This window comes from Engystomops pustulosus, chromosome 2 (genome assembly GCF_040894005.1).
Source record: "Engystomops pustulosus chromosome 2, aEngPut4.maternal, whole genome shotgun sequence".
Taxonomy (NCBI): Eukaryota; Metazoa; Chordata; class Amphibia; order Anura; family Leptodactylidae; genus Engystomops; species Engystomops pustulosus.
Window position 1 is genome coordinate 69,458,140 of NC_092412.1, and position 18,816 is coordinate 69,476,955.

Here is an 18,816-nt window from a genome sequence, read left to right on the forward strand (position 1 = left end):
GGACATGGGAGAAAGTTCCACAAAGGGGCTGACAGATGCCTCTCCTTAATGCAAGACATATGAAAGCCTAAATAGAGTTTGCAAAAAACACCTGAATAGGACATGACCACAGGACTATAAGAATTAAGATTCTCTGGTCTGATGAGACAAAGATTGATGTGTGGTGAAAAAACCAGGCACTGCTCATCCCCTGCCAACAGTGAAACTTGGTGGTGGCAGCATCAGGCTATCAGGGTGTTTTTCAGCTGTAGGACGACTGCTTGGAATTGAAGGAAAGATGAATGTGGCTAAGTTCAAGTTCCAACAAGAGAATGACCCTAAGCTCACAGCTAAAATAACAAGGCAGTAACTTCAGAACAACTCTGTGACCATTCCTGACCAGCCCAGCCAGAGCCCTGAGCTAAACCCAATTGAGCATCTCTGGAGAGACATAAAAATGGTTTCCATAAACGTTCACCATCCAACTTGAGGGAGCTGGAGAGGATCTGCAAGGAAGAGGCAGAGGATCCCCATGTTGGATTCGGCTGCGGGATCTTCGGGCAGCGTGGGCAAGCCTAGAAACTGCTCCAAGGAGCTCTGTTGCGGCTCCCGGGCTTCCTGGTGCCGGTCCTTTTGGGTCCCATGTGAGGAAACCGAGTTAATAGTGTCCTGCGGTGTTGGGAATAGCGAGCGGGCGACAGAGCTCAGCAGCAGTGCGTCCTACTCAGCCATCAGCAAGCCACGCCCCCAGGCAGAGGATCCCCAAATCCAGGTGTGAAATACTTGTTACATCATTCCCAAGAAGACTCATGTACTAGGTGAAAAGGTGCTTCTACTCAATACTGAGCAAAGAGTCTGAATACTTAAGATCATGTGATATTTCATTTTTGTTTAATAAATTAGCAAAAATATCTACATTTCTGGGTTTATTTTTCTTTTACGAGGAGGTGCGGAGTGTACATTAATGAGCGAAAAAAGAATCTTTTTGATCTTACCAATCCGCTGCAATGAGACAAAGAGTGAAAAACTTTTAGGGGTCTGAATACTTTTTGTACCCACTGTATACGTGTAACTTTTCATGTACAATAAAAATAATAAACTAATGAAAATAAATGTGGAAATTTATCATACATATGATAAAGGCCACTCCCCCCTGTCCCGCCAGATATATCAAGAAGCTGGGCAGAACTGCGCCAGGCGAAAACTGTCACAGTTTTGTGTAAAGACAGGCTTTTAGAAAGTAATCAGATACGGGGTTGGAAAGTCCTGTGTTGGCCCACTCTTCGGAGGTGCTAAAATAGCTAAATAATCCCAATTTCTTGATGTTTCTGGTGTAGAAGCACTGATAAATGTCCCCCATAGAATTTCATTCACAAGGATTTTTAACAATGGTGTACGCAATTGTATCTAAAATATTATACAAAACCACTATATACCATACATTATTTTATAATAAAAGGCGGATTATAATCTACTACATGGTTATCACATTTATTCCTTTAATATCATGCAGGAATGTAGAACAGGGACCTATCCATGCTTTATATACACGTTCATCCATTCTTTAGAAAGCTCATGTTATGTAACATTACGACTTGGTAGATAACACATCTGGCACATACAGATATTTTATTCCCTGTTGTATTTTACAAAGCAATTTTAAAGAAGGAGAAATGTAAGGGAATATTGACATTGTAAGTAGGATTCATGAAGCACTAATGCTCCACATTGAATGGGGATTTCACATTGCGACTTACTCTCGATGACCTAAATCTTATGCTTTCCGCAGCCCCCCTTCCCTGCTTCGTGACTCATGGCTTGTGTGTTGCCGCATGAAAGGAAAAACTGATAAAGATAGCAAAGAAGAAAAGATGATTTAGCAGAGATAAATACAAGACTGAGAAATCTTTTTTTGGATTATTTTGTGATGTTAGGCAGTTAACAGAGGAATGTGAAGTATGCCGTACAAGTAAAGTTTAGTGCATCGCAAGCTAGAAAATTTTAATAATAGAGTACTGCCTCCCCTCCCTATTGGTGAACATAAACTTTTTTATTTGAACAATATCCTCTGTACAGAAATCCTATCATGCATTACCCCCTTCAATTAAAAATGGGTGTATTTTAGAATAAATAGTGTTAAATCTATATTTATGACTGGTGGTGAACGAACCTGTTAAAATTCAGAATTTTTAAAAATCTCTTAGGGTCTAGGTATTAAACCCAGACCCGAACCCCCACTAGTAACACCCACAATTGTTGCTGGCACTGATCGCAGGTGTTAACTGTTTACCCCTCAGGCTCATTATTATAATTTCAAAAGTTGATTTAAGAAGGAAGGAGACCATGGCTAAGAATTATAAGAAGATTATACACAGTACCTGGATCTATGAGTAAGTGACTCTGGTTTATCATGCTTGGTTTTGATGTTAGGGTTTATCCAATGCTCCTGACAAACTACTTTTCAATGCAGTTGTGCAAAGGTGAGACAGAGACGTATTTACACAAAAAACAACCTAAGCAACTACTTAGTGCCTCAGATATCAGTAGGAGGACCACAGTGGTGGGATATAGCATATTTTCCCAGAGTGTGCTGCTGACTGGTATTGTGCTTGTGTGTCTTATGTTTTCTTTCACAGCGATCTTAGCCATCTGACATTTAGTGCATATATTATCTATATACACACTATATAACCTATTTTTGCCCTTCTAAGAGCAGGGTATATGAACATATGTTTTATAAAATCAGCAACCCATCACAGTTATCTCTATCTTTTCCTTACATTCAACCTAAAACTATATCTGAAGTTAACATGATTCCATAACATAGATTAAGAGAACCTAAGCAAAAATAAGGGGGTCACACAAAATACTGAGAGCAAATGTTCACATACTTTTGCCATTTACTTACAAGAAATGTTGATTCACTTTATCTATTTTAAGCACTTGTGTTAGATATAATGCAGTTTTGAGAAATATAGAATATTATATGTCTCACAACCCTAAAACATCACTGTGTGATACATTTTAGCATCTTTTACATTTTTTCCTATAGAGAGCATAATATATAACGTATATACTCGAGTAAAAGCCGACCCAAGTATAAGCCGAGGCCCCTAATTTTACCACAAAAACCTGGTAAAATTAATATTCTTTTCACTCGAGTATAAGCCGAGTTTGGGTTTTCAGCACATTTTGTTGTGCTGAAAAACTAGGCTTATACTCGAGTATATATGGTAGTTTATGACTTCATTGTTAAAATGTCACAATTGCAATATTTTTTTTAAGTTGTGGGTTCCATATTTTTCCCATTTAAATAATTGATAAAGAAAAAACAAAACAATAAACAAAGGTCAGGTCGGGTTTACTGTAGTTTCAGAATCATACAAGGGGTCTTATACGGCAAGTCTTAAAAAACTCTATTACATGTAGTGCAATACCTGCCTGCTGATATAAATAGACAAAAGCTGAGAAAGAGAAATGTAAAGCTAGGGCCTACTCACATTACTGCTAAGAATTGCACATGGGTTGCTTCTAGGATTTCCATCACTTTGGACAGTGAGCAAATTACTGAATACCAAATTGGCTCAATGGGATCTGTTAGAGACCATTTGTATCCATTATATGACAGGTTTACAACCTAGACACAGTGGTGTCCAGATAAATGACGGAGCAGAACAAGTAAATTATCTGAACCCTTTTCCATTTTTAATTAATAGGATTGATTTTGTCATTACAGTACATTTTTAAATATTGGCATTTATCTCTTAATTCTGAGTTTCCTAATGTTTTATTTCTGTATAATAATGTGCCTAGCCACTGTACAGAGAATGGAGCTGAACTTCTGGCACTAATCTGGCACTATTCGATGGATTTGTCATCAATTTATCATCAATATCATGGTAATTACCAAAAATGGCAATAGTCTGCACTGAAAAAATGTTAACATCCAGAATTAAAAGTTTATATTTATGTAGCAGCTGCATTAGTGTTTGTGGAAGAGATGGTGCAGGATAGGCTTGGGAGCCATTGTTTTATGTCCTCCTTACCTAACTGTTCCACAGGTCTCCTGTCACTAACAATCCAGAATGAAGAGAGATCCAATCTTAACTGCTTAACCCATTTAATCCTAAATGCTATATGAAAGAGGGAGCTCCCTCTCTCACCCTTTTGGGCACCCTCAATGCGAGCTCTTGTTGTCAATATTTTCAAGAAGCCCCCAAAAGTCTTAGAATAGAAAAAAAAAGTCCAACAAAATGTAAAAAAAAAATTAAATCCCAGTTTCCCTATACAAAATGACATTTTTCATGTAAAAAAACAGAAAATGTAAAAAAAAAAACACTACACAACAAGAAAGAACAAGCCCTCACATGGTTCCATTTGTTGGAAAATAAAAAATGCAACAGGAAGGGGATGAATCAACCTGGAAAATATTGTTATATCATAATTTATTTTGCATGGTGAACGCTGCAAAAGGTATCTTTTAAAAAGACAGGGGGGGGTGTAAACAGGGGCTAGCTTATCGTTAGCACTTGTGATTATTTCCCCCATTTTGCCACCACCTTGCCAGGGGGGGAGGAGGTGCAGCCGGCCAGCTGTGCGGTTATTTCTACGCCAGGTAGGGTCTGGTATAGAAATAAATGCTGTGTGGGCCCCGCCAAATACATCAGGAGGCCAAGGCCTCTTGATGTGCTCGGCTATAAGATAGCTGATATATGATAAATAGCCACCAATAATTGTGTTCCAATTTTTTCTCCTTTCTGCTCAGAAAGAGTTAATAAAATGTAATCAATAGATTTCACATACCCCACAACAGTGCCATTAAAAGCTACAAATAGTCCCACAAAAATAATAGTCCCCTTATATGGCATTGAAAAGTAAAATGGTTATCTTTCTCAATGCAACAAATGGAAATTTTATGGCTTTGTCATTCAGGCCCTAAATGGGCTGGTAGCTAAGGGACTAATAGATTGATTCTGCCACTGTTTTACTTTGGAAAACTACTAAAAACAAACCCAAATTAGATTTAGAGTTATTGTAATTCTGTGTCCATTCCTTAATATCAGATGTACTCTATAGTGAAATTTGGTATAGACTGTACTATTATAGTACACAACACAACCACCAAGACTGTACAAGAGTAAATTTCCCCAATGTTATCTGTATTCCTTTCTGTGCATGTTTTAACCCTCAGTTATCCTCCTTCATTAGGGAATATTTTCATAGTGTAAAGCAAACCAAAAGCCGGGGTTTGTGGACCCGGACTCCATCACGGGTTTTAACCCATTAATTGTGTCCGCCTACCCACCGTTGGCACTTTTGTGTGGTACGCCCTCGACAAGTAAAGGATAAAATCTGCAAGCCTTACCAAAGGGGGAATGACCTGAACCCGGACTTCTGACTTCTTTGGACCCAAACTCGCAATATTCGGGACAAAAACAAACATTGTGGTTCGGCATTACTCAACAATAGTTATGATAGTTTTTGTTATCTTCATTATGGTACATGTCTTACATAGTGTAACTACTCAGCAACACAGGTTACATTTGTCAAAAGCAGTAGAAATCTTTTGTAAGTAGCATTTAACATAAAACGCTTCTCCAAAAACCTTCTGTATACAAAAGAGGGATAAAATGAGATTTGACAAATATACACGTATATGCTATGTATATGCCAGGAACCACCCCTTCCTATTCTGTAGAGGCTGCAGACTTCTACTTGGATTCATCTTTACATTTCCCAGTCAGTAGGTTTGCCCTGTGCTTACTAACATAATCGCAACGTCAAATGCACTAAACTCACACAATCTCAACAAAGTCTTTTCCTGCTGCTTTAAATGAAGAAAGATATGGTTGACTGGAGGCTATTCTGTCCCAAAGGACATGAAAACTGAATATATACAAAGGCAAACAATAGTGCGGAGAATTCTTGTGAGGCTATGGAAGGACACATGCTGTGATCCCTCAGATCCCATTCAGTGCAGATCCCACAATAAAGCTATCATTTAGAATTTGTATGTTTCTGGGAAACACGGCCTCAGTCTCATGTACAACACTTTTTTTTTAAGAGGACCCCAACCAAAGCCCCAGGCATTTTGTCTAGTATTTTAAAACTCCAATAGAAGTGAATATGCCATAAAAGTCTGATGTAGAAATAGAGCTTTAATAGGTTAAGTATAAGACCGTAATAGGGTCACCCATATTATACTTACCTTGTTAAAGTTAGTTTCTTGCCGTTAGGTACCGTAGGTCACATGAACTCTGGGCAGCAGGACTTCCTGTGATGTCTCGGCATGTGGTCTCACCTTGTCAATAGCCCTGAATTTTAGTACATTTGGATTTCCTCTGTGCACCGTGCATATATGTCAGGATAATTGGGTGTACATGGGATTTCTGATGTCTCCAAGGTGTTCACCTATTCTGCATCTTGACTTAGTAAAAAGAAAGCCTTCTGAGGAGCCCTTACCATGAACAAAACACTGAAAGACTTTTATCTTGTCAGGGCATAATATGGAATACCTGCCAGGGTTTGTTATGGTACTTCCCTTGTAGGGGCAGGAGTTTATATACTGGAGAAGCAGTACTTTATACTGTGCACCTGATTCCACTGAACCATGTTTCAAACCTCTGCTTGCAGTCTTGGAGCTGGTTTGAGCCTCTTGAGAGTTTATATTGTGTTTAGTTTGGTGATTAATTGATGCTTAACTTTAGGCAAATGAAATTTTAAATGTCATATTCCGCTGGAAATTTTGTATTAGGAAATAAAAAACTATATTGGCATAAATGTGGGCCATGGTGATGTATATCTGTTCGCAAATGTGTCCACATAGACCCATATGGTGCCCAGTTGCGATACAATGAAAGCACACCACACTGTACCATCCCCAGAAAAAAAAACACACTCTCGCAATGCTCATCCTTCTCTGGCCAATCATATGCTGCGCCCGGGTCCCAGCCTGGGCATAGCACACGTTTGTGTAAAAGTAGCCTAAAGTGGATTTGTCACTGAGGCTACACAGAGAAAGATGTAATAGCAAAGCCCACAAGAAAGTTTTTATATAGTGGTTACACTTTGCAGCTGTGCAATATGGTGCCACTGGAAGCAGATCTTGTCCTGCAGATAACAAGACTTCATATGGTTCTGTAAATGGAAAAATACAAAAGATATGGCTTTTTGAATGTGGAAAGTTAAAAACTCTAAGGGCTTTTAGTCGTAGAAGGACTTATTTTTCTTTCTACTGTCTCTTTCTTTCTATTATCTGCTGATGCCATCTGTTTATTCACTCTTAGGACAGATATCTACTTAAATGGCCATGTCCTGATAGCCTGTAATAGTTCCCAGGCGGTTGCTGAATAAAAGTTTATCTAATTTGAGGCCTTGTAAATACAGACTTTATTACACATATTCTTTTCTGGACAAGGCACTAAGCGTACATTTCATCAATTCAATGTGCCATTTATTGTGTATCCTATACAAGTATTATACTCCTTACACAATCATTATTGTCATTATTATGACTAAATAGTCCTTTCGCTATGTATAAAAAAATAAGACCTGTAAACCCTGTATGATATTAAAAGGAAGAGGGCCCCATACTGACCTCTCTGGTACCATTCATTTTGTATACAGTATACAGTATCAGATACCTTGGGAAAGTCCATCTATACTAAATCCAGAGCCTCCTGTCAGTACAATCTAAAACATACCTCCTTATAAAAGTTAATGATGCCCGCTGGTGTTATGTTATGGTTGTTTGAAATACTCTAAAACAGTGGTGGCGAACCTATGGCACGGGTGCCAGAGGTGGCACTCGGAGCCCTCTCTGTGGGCACCCAGGCCATCACCCCAGCACAAAGGTCACCATTTAGGACTCCTCCTCCTGCAGCCACAGGCAGCCCAGAATGTGCCATGTTCAGCACTATTTTAAAGTGACTTGAAGAGTAAGGAGGAGTGCACAGAGCTGGATTATCATTGAGGCTCCTTGTCAGGGCCTGCGATTCATCCTGTTAAGGGGACCTTAGAGGGAAGCTACAATAATAATCCAAATTTCTCCATCTTTCTACTGTATTGGTGTCTTCAGGACACCAATACATTCAAATCTGTGATACAGCAGGGAGCAATCATTTACTTTAAAATGGCATTTGGCACTTTGTGATAAATATGGCTTTCGGTTGTAGTTTGGGCACTCAGTCTCTAAAAGGTTCGCCATCACTGTTCTAAAACAACATCTCAAATATTTTTTCTAAAATTGAGGGTCCACAATTAGAGGGGGTATCAGGGGCCACAAGTTGAGGGTCCGCAATGTAAAGGAGTATGAGGTGCCACAAGATGAGAGCCCGCACTGTAAGGGGTATGAGAGGCCACAAGATGAGGGGCAAATGAGAGGTCACAATATGAGAATGAGATTAGAAGCCAAAATATGAGGGGGGAAATGAGAGGCCACAATCTGAGGAGATGAGGGGCCGGTGGGACAGCTGAGGGAACAGGTGCCAGGCAATGACCTGTTGTGGCTGCTACGCTGCACATTCTCATGTACGGTGCTAAGGCTACATTCACACGAACGTATGGGGAACGGATATACAGGCGACATATATACGGCTTATATGTACGTCACCCATACATCACAATGACCTCACTGCGCCGTACAATAGCGGTATTATGCAGCACACGTGCGGCACCGTACCGCTGTGTACCCCGTAGAAAGATAGCACATGTCCTATCTTTCGACAGAATACAGCACCATGCTCTATGTTAGGCTATGGAGAGGGTCGGGGGTGAGTGGCGCTTTCCCCCTCCTCTTCTCCCCGGCATTGCCGTGTGCCCGCCGTGCTACGGTACGGCGGGCAATGGCAGTGTGAATGTAGCCTAAGGTATGAGAATGTATACTGAGGCAGTGCAAGGGGGAAAATGTAGGGGTACAGTGTGAGGGGGGTTGTGGTGAGCAGTGTGATATGTATATAATGTGAGGGTGCAGGGGGGGTTGTGAGGTGTAGTGTGAGATGTATATAATGGGGGTGCAGCTTGACACTTATGTAAAGGGGGTGCAAGGGAGAATGTGGGGTGCAGTGTGACATATAATGTGGGGGTGCATGGCTGTTATGTGGGGGTGCAGCCTGAAATGGCTGCAATGGGGGTGTAGTGTGTCATGGATGTAATGTGGGGTGCAGGGTGACATGGATGTAATGTGTGGGTGCAGCGTGATTTGGCTTTTATGTGGGGGTGCAGCATGACATGAATATTGTGTGGTGGTGCAGTGTGATGTAGTTGTTATGTGGGGTGCAGGGTGACATGGATGTAATATGGGGGTGCAGCGTGAAGTGGCTGTTATGTGGGGTGCAGCGTGACGTGACTGTTATGTGGGGGTGCAGCATGACATGAATATTGTGTGGTGGTGCAGTGTGATGTAGTTGTTATGTGGGGTGCAGGGTGACATGGATGTAATATGGGGGTGCAGCGTGAAGTGGCTGTTATGTGGGGTGCAGCGTGACGTGGCTGTTATGTGGGGGTGCAGCATGACGTGGCTGTTATGAGGGGTATTGGGTTAAGATCCAATTCCGCTGGATCACAAATTTACTATGCAAAAACATTTCTAGTTGCTGAAGAGGTCCAGATAGGAGCATGGAAAATGCCCCCAGAAGCCTTTAAAAAGTGACTGTTTTCATCTAATTGGCACATGACATTGTTCTTGATTTTGTATAAGTAAATGGACAAATTTTAGCATTCAGTAAATATTTAAAATGATTTTTGACATTGCTGTTAGTTTAGTGTTATAAACTGGTGCTTGGATCCCTTTAAAGTGGAAAGCAGTGGTAATGCCCTAAGAAGAGCCTCTCCCCACAGGAACTTCTCTCAGTAAACCAGTTTCCATCAACAAAAGACACAATTTATCAGAGATAAGCAGTCACTTCACACGGTAAAATAGAAACTCATATACAGATCATGGGTCCAGTTAGCGACAGTGTAACAACCTCTTTTGATAGTTTACTTTACAAATCTGTAAATAAATATACATGTTTTAATAAAATTGAGAAAGATACATAGTAACCAGAATTTTCAAGAAAAAATGTGATTATTGTATGAAAGTCAATATTGGAAAACAATTTGTAATCAAGGATACTGGTAAGATATCTGCAATATAGATCTATCATAGATTGCAAGCTCTTGTGAGCAGTGAGCATTGTTCCATATGACTGTAATGTCTTATTTTTTTCATATATGTCATCCTATGATTTGTAAAGTGCTGCAGAATATGTTGGCACTATATAAATACAGATTTTTATTATCTATGGTATCTCTGATTCAGTGTAATCAGCTTTGTGCTCTATAGATCATTCATTATTTAACACATTTTTGTGTTTTCTTAAGGTATCTCCATGCCAGTGCCTGTGTTTGGACTTCAAGATGACAGCAAAGTGTTCAACCAAGAAAACTGCTCTTTATCTGACGAGCACTTCATCATTGTTGGCTCCTTTGTAGCTTTTTTCATTCCCCTCATCATAATGGTGGTCACATACTTTTTAACCATAAAATCACTCCAGAAAGAAGCTGACCTGTGTTTTAATAACTTGGGGGCAAAGAGCAAGCTCGCTTTGTTCAGTTTCCTCCCGCAAACATCTATTTCATCAGAGAAACTATTCCAGCGCTCTTTACAAAAAGAATTTGCTCCATATGGAAGAAAAACTATGCAGTCCATCAGCAATGAGCAGAAAGCCTCCAAGGTCCTGGGGATTGTGTTTTTCCTATTTGTGGTTATGTGGTGTCCATTTTTCATCACTAATGTGATGGCAGTGTTCTGTAAGGAGTCATGCAATGAGCACATTATGGGAGAACTGCTAAAAGTATTTGTGTGGATTGGTTACCTTTCATCGGCGGTGAATCCACTTGTATATACACTTTTTAACCAAACATACCGCTCAGCATTCTCGCGCTATATTCAGTGTCGATACAGGGAAGAAAAGAAGCCTTTACAGTTAATTTTAGTGAACACTATTCCAGCATTGGCATATAACTCAAGTCAACTGCAGCTAGCACAAATGAAGAACCTGAAGAAGGAAAACAAAACCAAAACAAATGACTACTCTTTGGTTACTATTGGATTGCCCCCATTAGATAAACCATCTGTGAATGAAAATGTTAGTTGTTTGTGATTGTGGTTATGTTCAAAAATGTCAACGTGTTGTATATCAAATGAAAGTGGGGCAAGTTATTCATAAGGGATGATGACAAAAGAGTTAGGCATGGAAAACAAAGACATATTTATGGATTTTATAATGGAAACCAGGGCGGGATTTTCTATTTGGACAATGTAGAAGTATCCGTAATACATATATTTATTTTTGGTTTTCTGTAAGAAAGAAAGAGACAGAAAAGTAAAGAGTAACAGATTTTATATGAGGCATATTGTACCATACCTCAGATAACTCCTAATTTGTGATTGAGCACTTTAATGGTCTATGTTCTACCATGGGACAGCCAATATTTTAGAGGACTTATAGATACGGAGCCTATGAAAGCAAAACTTTTTAGAAAAATGAAAACATTCATATTTAAATCTACATAATATCTACATTATATTCCTATTTTATTGTACTTTTTGGGGTTATTTATATATTTTCCATATATATTACTATAGATGCGTCCCTTAATAGCTTTCCGCTTGACATGCTCTGGCTTTAGAAAACCAAACAATTTCATGTTTAATACATTTTATGAAAAATTAGGATTATGGACCTCAAACTAGCTAAGGTAATAAACTAAGGGGGGAATTTAATATATACCAGGGCATGTGCCAGACTACAGGACTGGTGTGAAAGTCCTGATAAAGAGTGGTTTTGCTCCAGTACAATCAATAAAAGACATCTTAGTCATCAGGAATCATCCACATAATGTTCCTTTTAACGTACAATGTGGTGGCATCATCCAGAAAATCAACATTAGAATAGTATGCAAAGGATCTACATACAGTCAAGGAGACATTAAGGCAAGGAGAAACTCCCATATGTGCTGCTGAAGTAAAGCTCTCTTCAGAAGCACATGGAAGGGATTTCAGGAGAGCCAACTAGCAAGGGGCTGTTCTGAGGTGTGGAGAAAGTCAGTGCCGAACTCTCCACCACATTGTCTCGATGCATACCACTTACAGGTTTATTTATTGGGTCATGCCACCACATTGGACCATAAAAAAACACCTGCTTCTTTTTATCTGAAGTGATTCATTGGTTATTTTCTACTGACAACTTCTCTTTGAAGGAGATGTCTCATTAGTGACATCCCCTATTAAAATAGTGCTCCCAGTACCTTCAGCAAAAATTTAGTATGACATAGCTGAAAGATAATTCTACAGAACTACTTTTCCTTCCGGCTCATTGATGTCAAGTCGGTAGATCGACAAGGATTGTCTTAATGGGAAATCACTTTAGTAGCTAAGCTTTAACTGGGCAAAATCTCACCTCCCACAATGCACTACTGCTGATTATAACTCAGAAAGTAACTAAAAATTGTGCTTAAAAGTATTTAAATTCACTGATGATTTTATGTAGATTTTAATGTGAATGTTATAAAATGTATATATTTGCACCACTCGCTAAAACAAGAATATGAATTCCGCTTGATATCTGTGTAATAGGGACAGGACAAGTCCTCTAGGGAAAAATATACTGTTTGTAACCACTCTCTACTGTGACCAACAAATCTGAATCTCTTGATTTATGACAATTATGTATTACTAGACAACCAACCAGTATCCTTATACCTTTAAAGAAAATCTACCATCAAAATCCATCACAATAAATCAGGGACACTTCCTCATAGATCCAGGCACTGTGACTGTGGTAATCTTCTTATATTTGTTATCCATGGCCTCCTTCCTTCTAAAATCAACTTTTAAAGTTATACTAATGAGCCTTAGGGGCTCCGGGAGTTTTAACAAAGCCCCTCAGTGCTGTATTTTCACTGGTTGTTACAATAAGCAGAATATATGTCACCCGCCCCCGGCTCTCTCCCTCTTCCCTCTGCCTGTGTAATCTAGCAGCAGCAGGAATTGCAGGGAAAGGGGAGAACTCTCTGCTTGTTATAACAACCAGTGAAAAGACCTCCCCAAGGGGCTCTGGAAACACCCCCAGAGCCCCTAAGGCTCATTGGCATAATTGTTGATTTTAGAACAAAGGAGGCCATGGATAACAGATGTAAGATTATAGTCACAGTGCCTGGATCTATGAGTAATTGTCCCTCATTCATCATGCTTGATTTTGATGGTAGAAAAATCATTTAACTTAAGGACAAACAATTCTGCATATGTCAGTTTTCAATCTTAAATCACATGTGCAATGAATTACATTGAATGGAGATCATTCATTACAATCGTTCAGGTTTTAGATGTCAAACAGATATACCTCTTTACATGTGCTATAAAATCATTGTAATTTTAGTGATTTTCTGTAACCAAGATCAGGTCCTTTACATGAAGTAATTTGCAACGTAATCAATTAAATGGTGGATAATTAGGAAGCCAGGAAGTGGCTCACTTACTTTAACCCTTGATCATCAGTTTGGGCACTGTCTAGTAGATGGAGTTATGCCTACTACTCTGAAGCAAATTTTCCTGCAACTATGTTTTACTTATGAAACTCATAGAGCAGTGATGGCGAACCTTTTAGAGGCCGAGTGCCCAAACTGTAACCCAAAACCCTGCTTATTTACCGCGAGGTGCCACCCAAAAATTAAAGCAGTAACTTATTGCTCCCTTTTCAACAACTTTCAATCATATTGGCCTCCTGAAGAGAGCAACACAGTAGAAAAATGGACAATTTTCATCATTTTAGCTTCTTTCCAGTTTCCCTCTGTACACAGATAATTTGGCCCCGTCTATTTCTCCTTCTTCCTACAGTCTCAAGTAGCGAAGTAAGTATCAAAATAGGACTGAAAGCAGCATATTTTAAGTTGCTTGGAACTGCATGAAGATTCTTTGAGTCCTGTCTGGTGTGCTGGGGTGATGGCCCGGGTGCCCACAAAAAGGGCTCTGAGTGCCGCCTCTGGCACCCGTGCCATAGGTTCGCCACCACTGTCATAGAGGGACATTTATCATAGGATTTTTTTACCTTTTGGCAAAAAATTTTATAAAACTGCAAGGACCTTTTTCCATCACTCGAAAATAGTGACTTAAACATTTTTTTTAAAATTGCAAATAAAAATGCCTAGTCACTTCACTCCTCTCCTGGTGCATGTGCTCCTGCGGTTTTATTAAAGCCACTTTAATAAATCTGATGTGTAGTGAAGCTCCAAAGGCAGTCATCACACTATCACAAAGAGCCTGCCTAATTGAAATAGTCCCCATAAAGTTTTTATGTATATATATATATATATATATATATATATATAATATATATATATAAAATATTGTGGTGGAGATTTATCAGAAGTGTCTGAAAGCAGAAATGTTCTAGTTCCCCATGAAAACCAATTACCAATTATAAACAGCTGTGTGAAAATGAACTTGCGTAAAATGAGTCTTGCCCAAAATTATCATCATCGGGTTCCATTCTTAGATAAAATACTTGGCTACGTCCAGCAATCATTGAAAGATTAAATGACAGCAGCACCAAGCTTGGGGGCACTGTTATGATCCCTGGGTGTCAGTTGGACAGGATTCTAGGCACAGCAAACAACTTTCATGTATGGTAAAATAACATATCTATGCTTTGAAAGGGTTAAAAGAAATGTGTGAGATGCAATACTAATTTTCCTGTCAGACATCATCATAGATGAATGGACAATAAAATTCAATGGGTGCCATATGTTCCATTGTCTGAAGGATCCACCACCACCTTCATCATGACGTACACTATAACAGAAACCTCTTTGGTGGCATGAACATAGCATTACCTGAGCTCCTAACATTTAACCCAGCACATTTATCTTACTTCAGAGTATCAGAAAAGATACTACTTAGACAGAATTGGCATTACCAGCAAAAATGCTGTTCAGTCAATGAACCAAGAAAGATTGATTATCTATCAGTTTCAAGAACATGCAGAACCCAGAATGCAGATGTGAATGTAGAGGCTGTATGATCATAAAACTTAGAGAGTTACCATTGTTTAAAAAAAAAACCACAAAATCTGTAGGGAGAAGGTTTGTAAACATTTTAGTAATATATTAAATGTAAGAATTAGATATTTATTCAATTTAAACCAGATGTGTGAAGTTCCTGCTGAACAACACTCTTTTTAGAGACACGGCCCAAATTTCAACCAAAACCCACTTTTATGTTGCAGAGTGCCAACATGACAATTTAAGCGGTAACCTATTGATCCTTGCTGTATCACAAGTTTCAATCATATTGGCGTCTTGAGGACACCAATAAAATAGATAGAAGATGATGAAATTTGGATTGTAGCTTCCCTCCAGCATCTCCTGAAGAGGAAAAATCAGGGGACCCAGAGCAGGAGCTCCAACGATAATCCACACCATAATCCATAATCCCACACCTTCTCGCTCCTCCAGTAGTCCTGGCAGCCATGGAGGTGTCCCTTTAAAATAGCACTGAGCATGGCATTCTTGGACTGCAGGAGGATGCCTTGAGTTCAGTCTGGCAAATTCTGTGCTAGGGAGAAGGCCTGGATGCCCAACAAAAGGGCTCTGATTGCCACCTATGGCACCCGTGCCATAGGTTCACTACCACTGCTTTAGGTGAACATTGCTAAGAAAGCCCCATATTCAGTCTGTATAGTAGAGGCTGTTTACTGTAAGCTGCTTCGGATCTTCCTGGTTGTACAGAAATACGCTTTATTTAATTATGCTATGCAGACTGAATATGGAATGTTTTTAGTAACTCTCAATTAGAGTGTTGCTAAAGAGAAATTAGAACCCTTTTATATTAAAGAAACCAAATCAATTAATTAAATATTACAAATCCTGGTGTCATACAGATTTCATATAACAAATAAGATTATGTTTATCGTTGCCATTCCTGGTGTTCATATATTAAAATGAGATTTACCTGAAATTCTGCAGGTTAAGCCAAGTGGGCACAAATATTTTAGAAGCAAGCATAGGCACTATCAGCTTGACTTGTGTTCCTTACTAGATGCGCCGATGCAAGAAGAGTGGTTGAAAAGAAAGTAAATCCACTTTTTCTATTTATTAGGAGTATTTGAATTGTAAGAATACAAAGCACCTCAATTTTTGCAGTCATGAGTTACCATGGTATTTATATTGTTAACATATATTTATATGTTCTTCTGTGTAATTTCTTGCTACATTTCTTGACAGTACTTTTAAAATGCCACATAAAGATGTCACTGTGGATTTCTTGTATACCTTAGCTTAAGCTAAAATCATAATAATTAAAATCAATTGAATGTACCCGTGGCACTTGTACCCATAAACCTGCATAACATACAGTGTTTTCCATTTGTTATTTAATATCTTGATGTTTTTAATTTTAAGAAAATTCTAATGGTTCATTTATGTGAAAATGCATTGTATATTTTTGAGCAATATTCTAAATTAAATCAATGCAGTTATTTTTAAAATTGTGTTTGTTATAGATAACTTGGGTGTCTGAGTTATTAAAATATCTTGTAAGTGGGATTATAGTGTTGACTTGCAACACTAGGATTCTGTCTTTCCTGCTTCATACTGGAATGCACAATGAATGTTATTTCAAGTCTTAATTTTTATAGGTATTCCTAATTTCTCACACTTTCCAAATACAAATTAAAGGCTGTCTTTCAGTACTTAGCAAATGTTTTGAAATATTCCATACATTACTTGATTATAGAAATATCATATGGTAAACTTTAACTTGCTCCCTGCCAGTTCAGGCACTGAAGTCCGAGGGATTGCGCTTTTCAAAAGGGTAACGTCCAACTGGTAGTTTTAATCCACCATACGCTGGTCCCCCCCCCCCTCATTATTATCTCCCCTTAAAACCCCTTCCCAAATCCTGACTCTATTCCCACTTGTGATGTAGGCTCACTGTACAAGCAAACCTCGCACTGAGCCTTGTGATCCCGACTTATGCCTTACTACTCTCTGTTCATGGATGCCTTCGCTAAGCTGTCTTACTAGGCAGTGTGGAGATATGCAAACTGTGAGGTGATGACAGGTACCCTTTAATCCCTTAACAACCAGACCCTTTTTTGTTTTTGCTTTTTTATTTTTCACTACCCACCTTCAAAAATCCATAACTTTTTTATTTTTCCATGTAAAAAGCTGTGTGAGGGCTTTTTTTTCTGCATAACAAATTGCAATTCATAGTGACCGTATTTAATATTCCATGCCATATACTGGGAGGCAGGAAAAAATTCTGAATTCAGTTAAAATGATGATGATGGGGCATTTGTTTTTCAAGTATCTGGGGTAGTGAACCCCCTGGACCATCGCGGATGATGACACAAGCCAAAACCTGGGACCAGAGGCTGCCACAAAGCGGGTTGGACTTGCTGCAGCGTGGTAACAACAGGTCGTTCCACAGGTGCGACTTGTCCGTGTTGGTAACCAAGTACGAGGTACAGAGTCGGCAGGCAATCTCGTGGTTGGGGACAGGCTGGATGTGAAGACAGGTGGCAAAGGCTCGGGGTCAGAGACGGAGCAGGAGGTCAGGGCTGTCAGCGGAAGAGCAAAGTCAGGAACAGGTCTGGGGTCACAATGAGAGGTCAATACACAGGTCACAGATAACACCTTTCTCACAGGCATAAAGCACAAAGATCCAGAAGGGTGTGTTGGAAGAGGGCGTTAATTGGCGCTGGCCCTTTAAATCGTGTGAAGCTGGTGCTTGCGCACCCTAGGACACGGGGCTGCCCCCGGTCGAGGACCCGGAAGCAGGAGAGAGGACTGGTAAGTTGTTGTGCCACAGAGCGGGGGCACAAGGAAGGGCACTGGTGAGCATGCGTCCCAAGACATGGGTCGCAGGACCACCAGTGACATTGCTCTATTTTGTTGTGGGCTTGTATTTTACGGTTTACACTGTGAACCCCAAATTACATGTCTACTTTATTCTTTGGGTCAGTGCGATCACAGGATACCAAATTTATATAGGTTTTATAATGTTTTCATACATTTACAATAATTAAAACCTCCTGTACAAAAAAAAATCTTCATTTTGCCATCTTCTGGCGCTAAAAACTTTTTCATACTTTGGTGTACGGAGCTGTGTGTGGTGTAATTTTTATGACTTTTGTTGGTGTTTTCAATGCTACCATTTTGTACGTCGTTTTGATCACTTTGTATTGAATTTGCAGCAAAAACACAATTTTAAATTGAAACTTTTTGGTCAAATACTTAATATAAAGAATAACAGGCAGCAAACTAGTGGATCAGTGAAAGACCTTGGAATTCTACAATGGGTTTGGAGAGGTGAAATTGTTTTTTTAAATAACATTTCCTGCAGTTTTTTTATTACAGTTTGGATAACCCTTTTATTCACCGTTGTCCACTGTTGTTTCACAAGAGAACCACATCACGGAGATCGTTTTTAACCCCTTAAGGACACAGCCATTTTGTAGCTTAAGGCTCAGTCCCGCTTTATATGGTTATAACTTTTGAACACTGTTACTTATCTAAGTGATTCTGAGATTGTTTTTCCCCACATGTTGTACTTCATTTTAGTGGTAAATTTTGACTGATAAGTTTTGCGTTTATTTTCCAAAAAAAAGAAAAAAATATGAATTTTTTGAAAAACTTCATTTTTTTAAAATTTGAAATCATTACATTTTCAGGTAGATAGATTTACCACCTAAATAAGTTGCTGAATAACATTTCCCATATGTCTACTTTACATTTTCATAATTTTTGAAATGTCTGGATAATTTATTTTGATGTCGCGCGGCTTACAAATCAAAT

General features: G+C 39.1%; 1 protein-coding gene across 1 annotated transcript in view; it reads left to right on the forward strand.

Annotated features, from left to right (window-relative positions):
* Positions 1-16,561, forward strand: part of HTR2A (5-hydroxytryptamine receptor 2A) — a 37,592-nt gene extending 21,031 nt beyond the window's left edge. The window contains exon 5 of the mRNA XM_072135218.1: positions 10,342-16,561. Within this exon, the coding sequence (XP_071991319.1) occupies positions 10,342-11,123 (782 nt within the window). The 3' untranslated portion in view covers positions 11,124-16,561. The remainder of the gene's footprint in view (positions 1-10,341) is intronic.
* Positions 16,562-18,816: the final 2,255 nt, after the last annotated feature.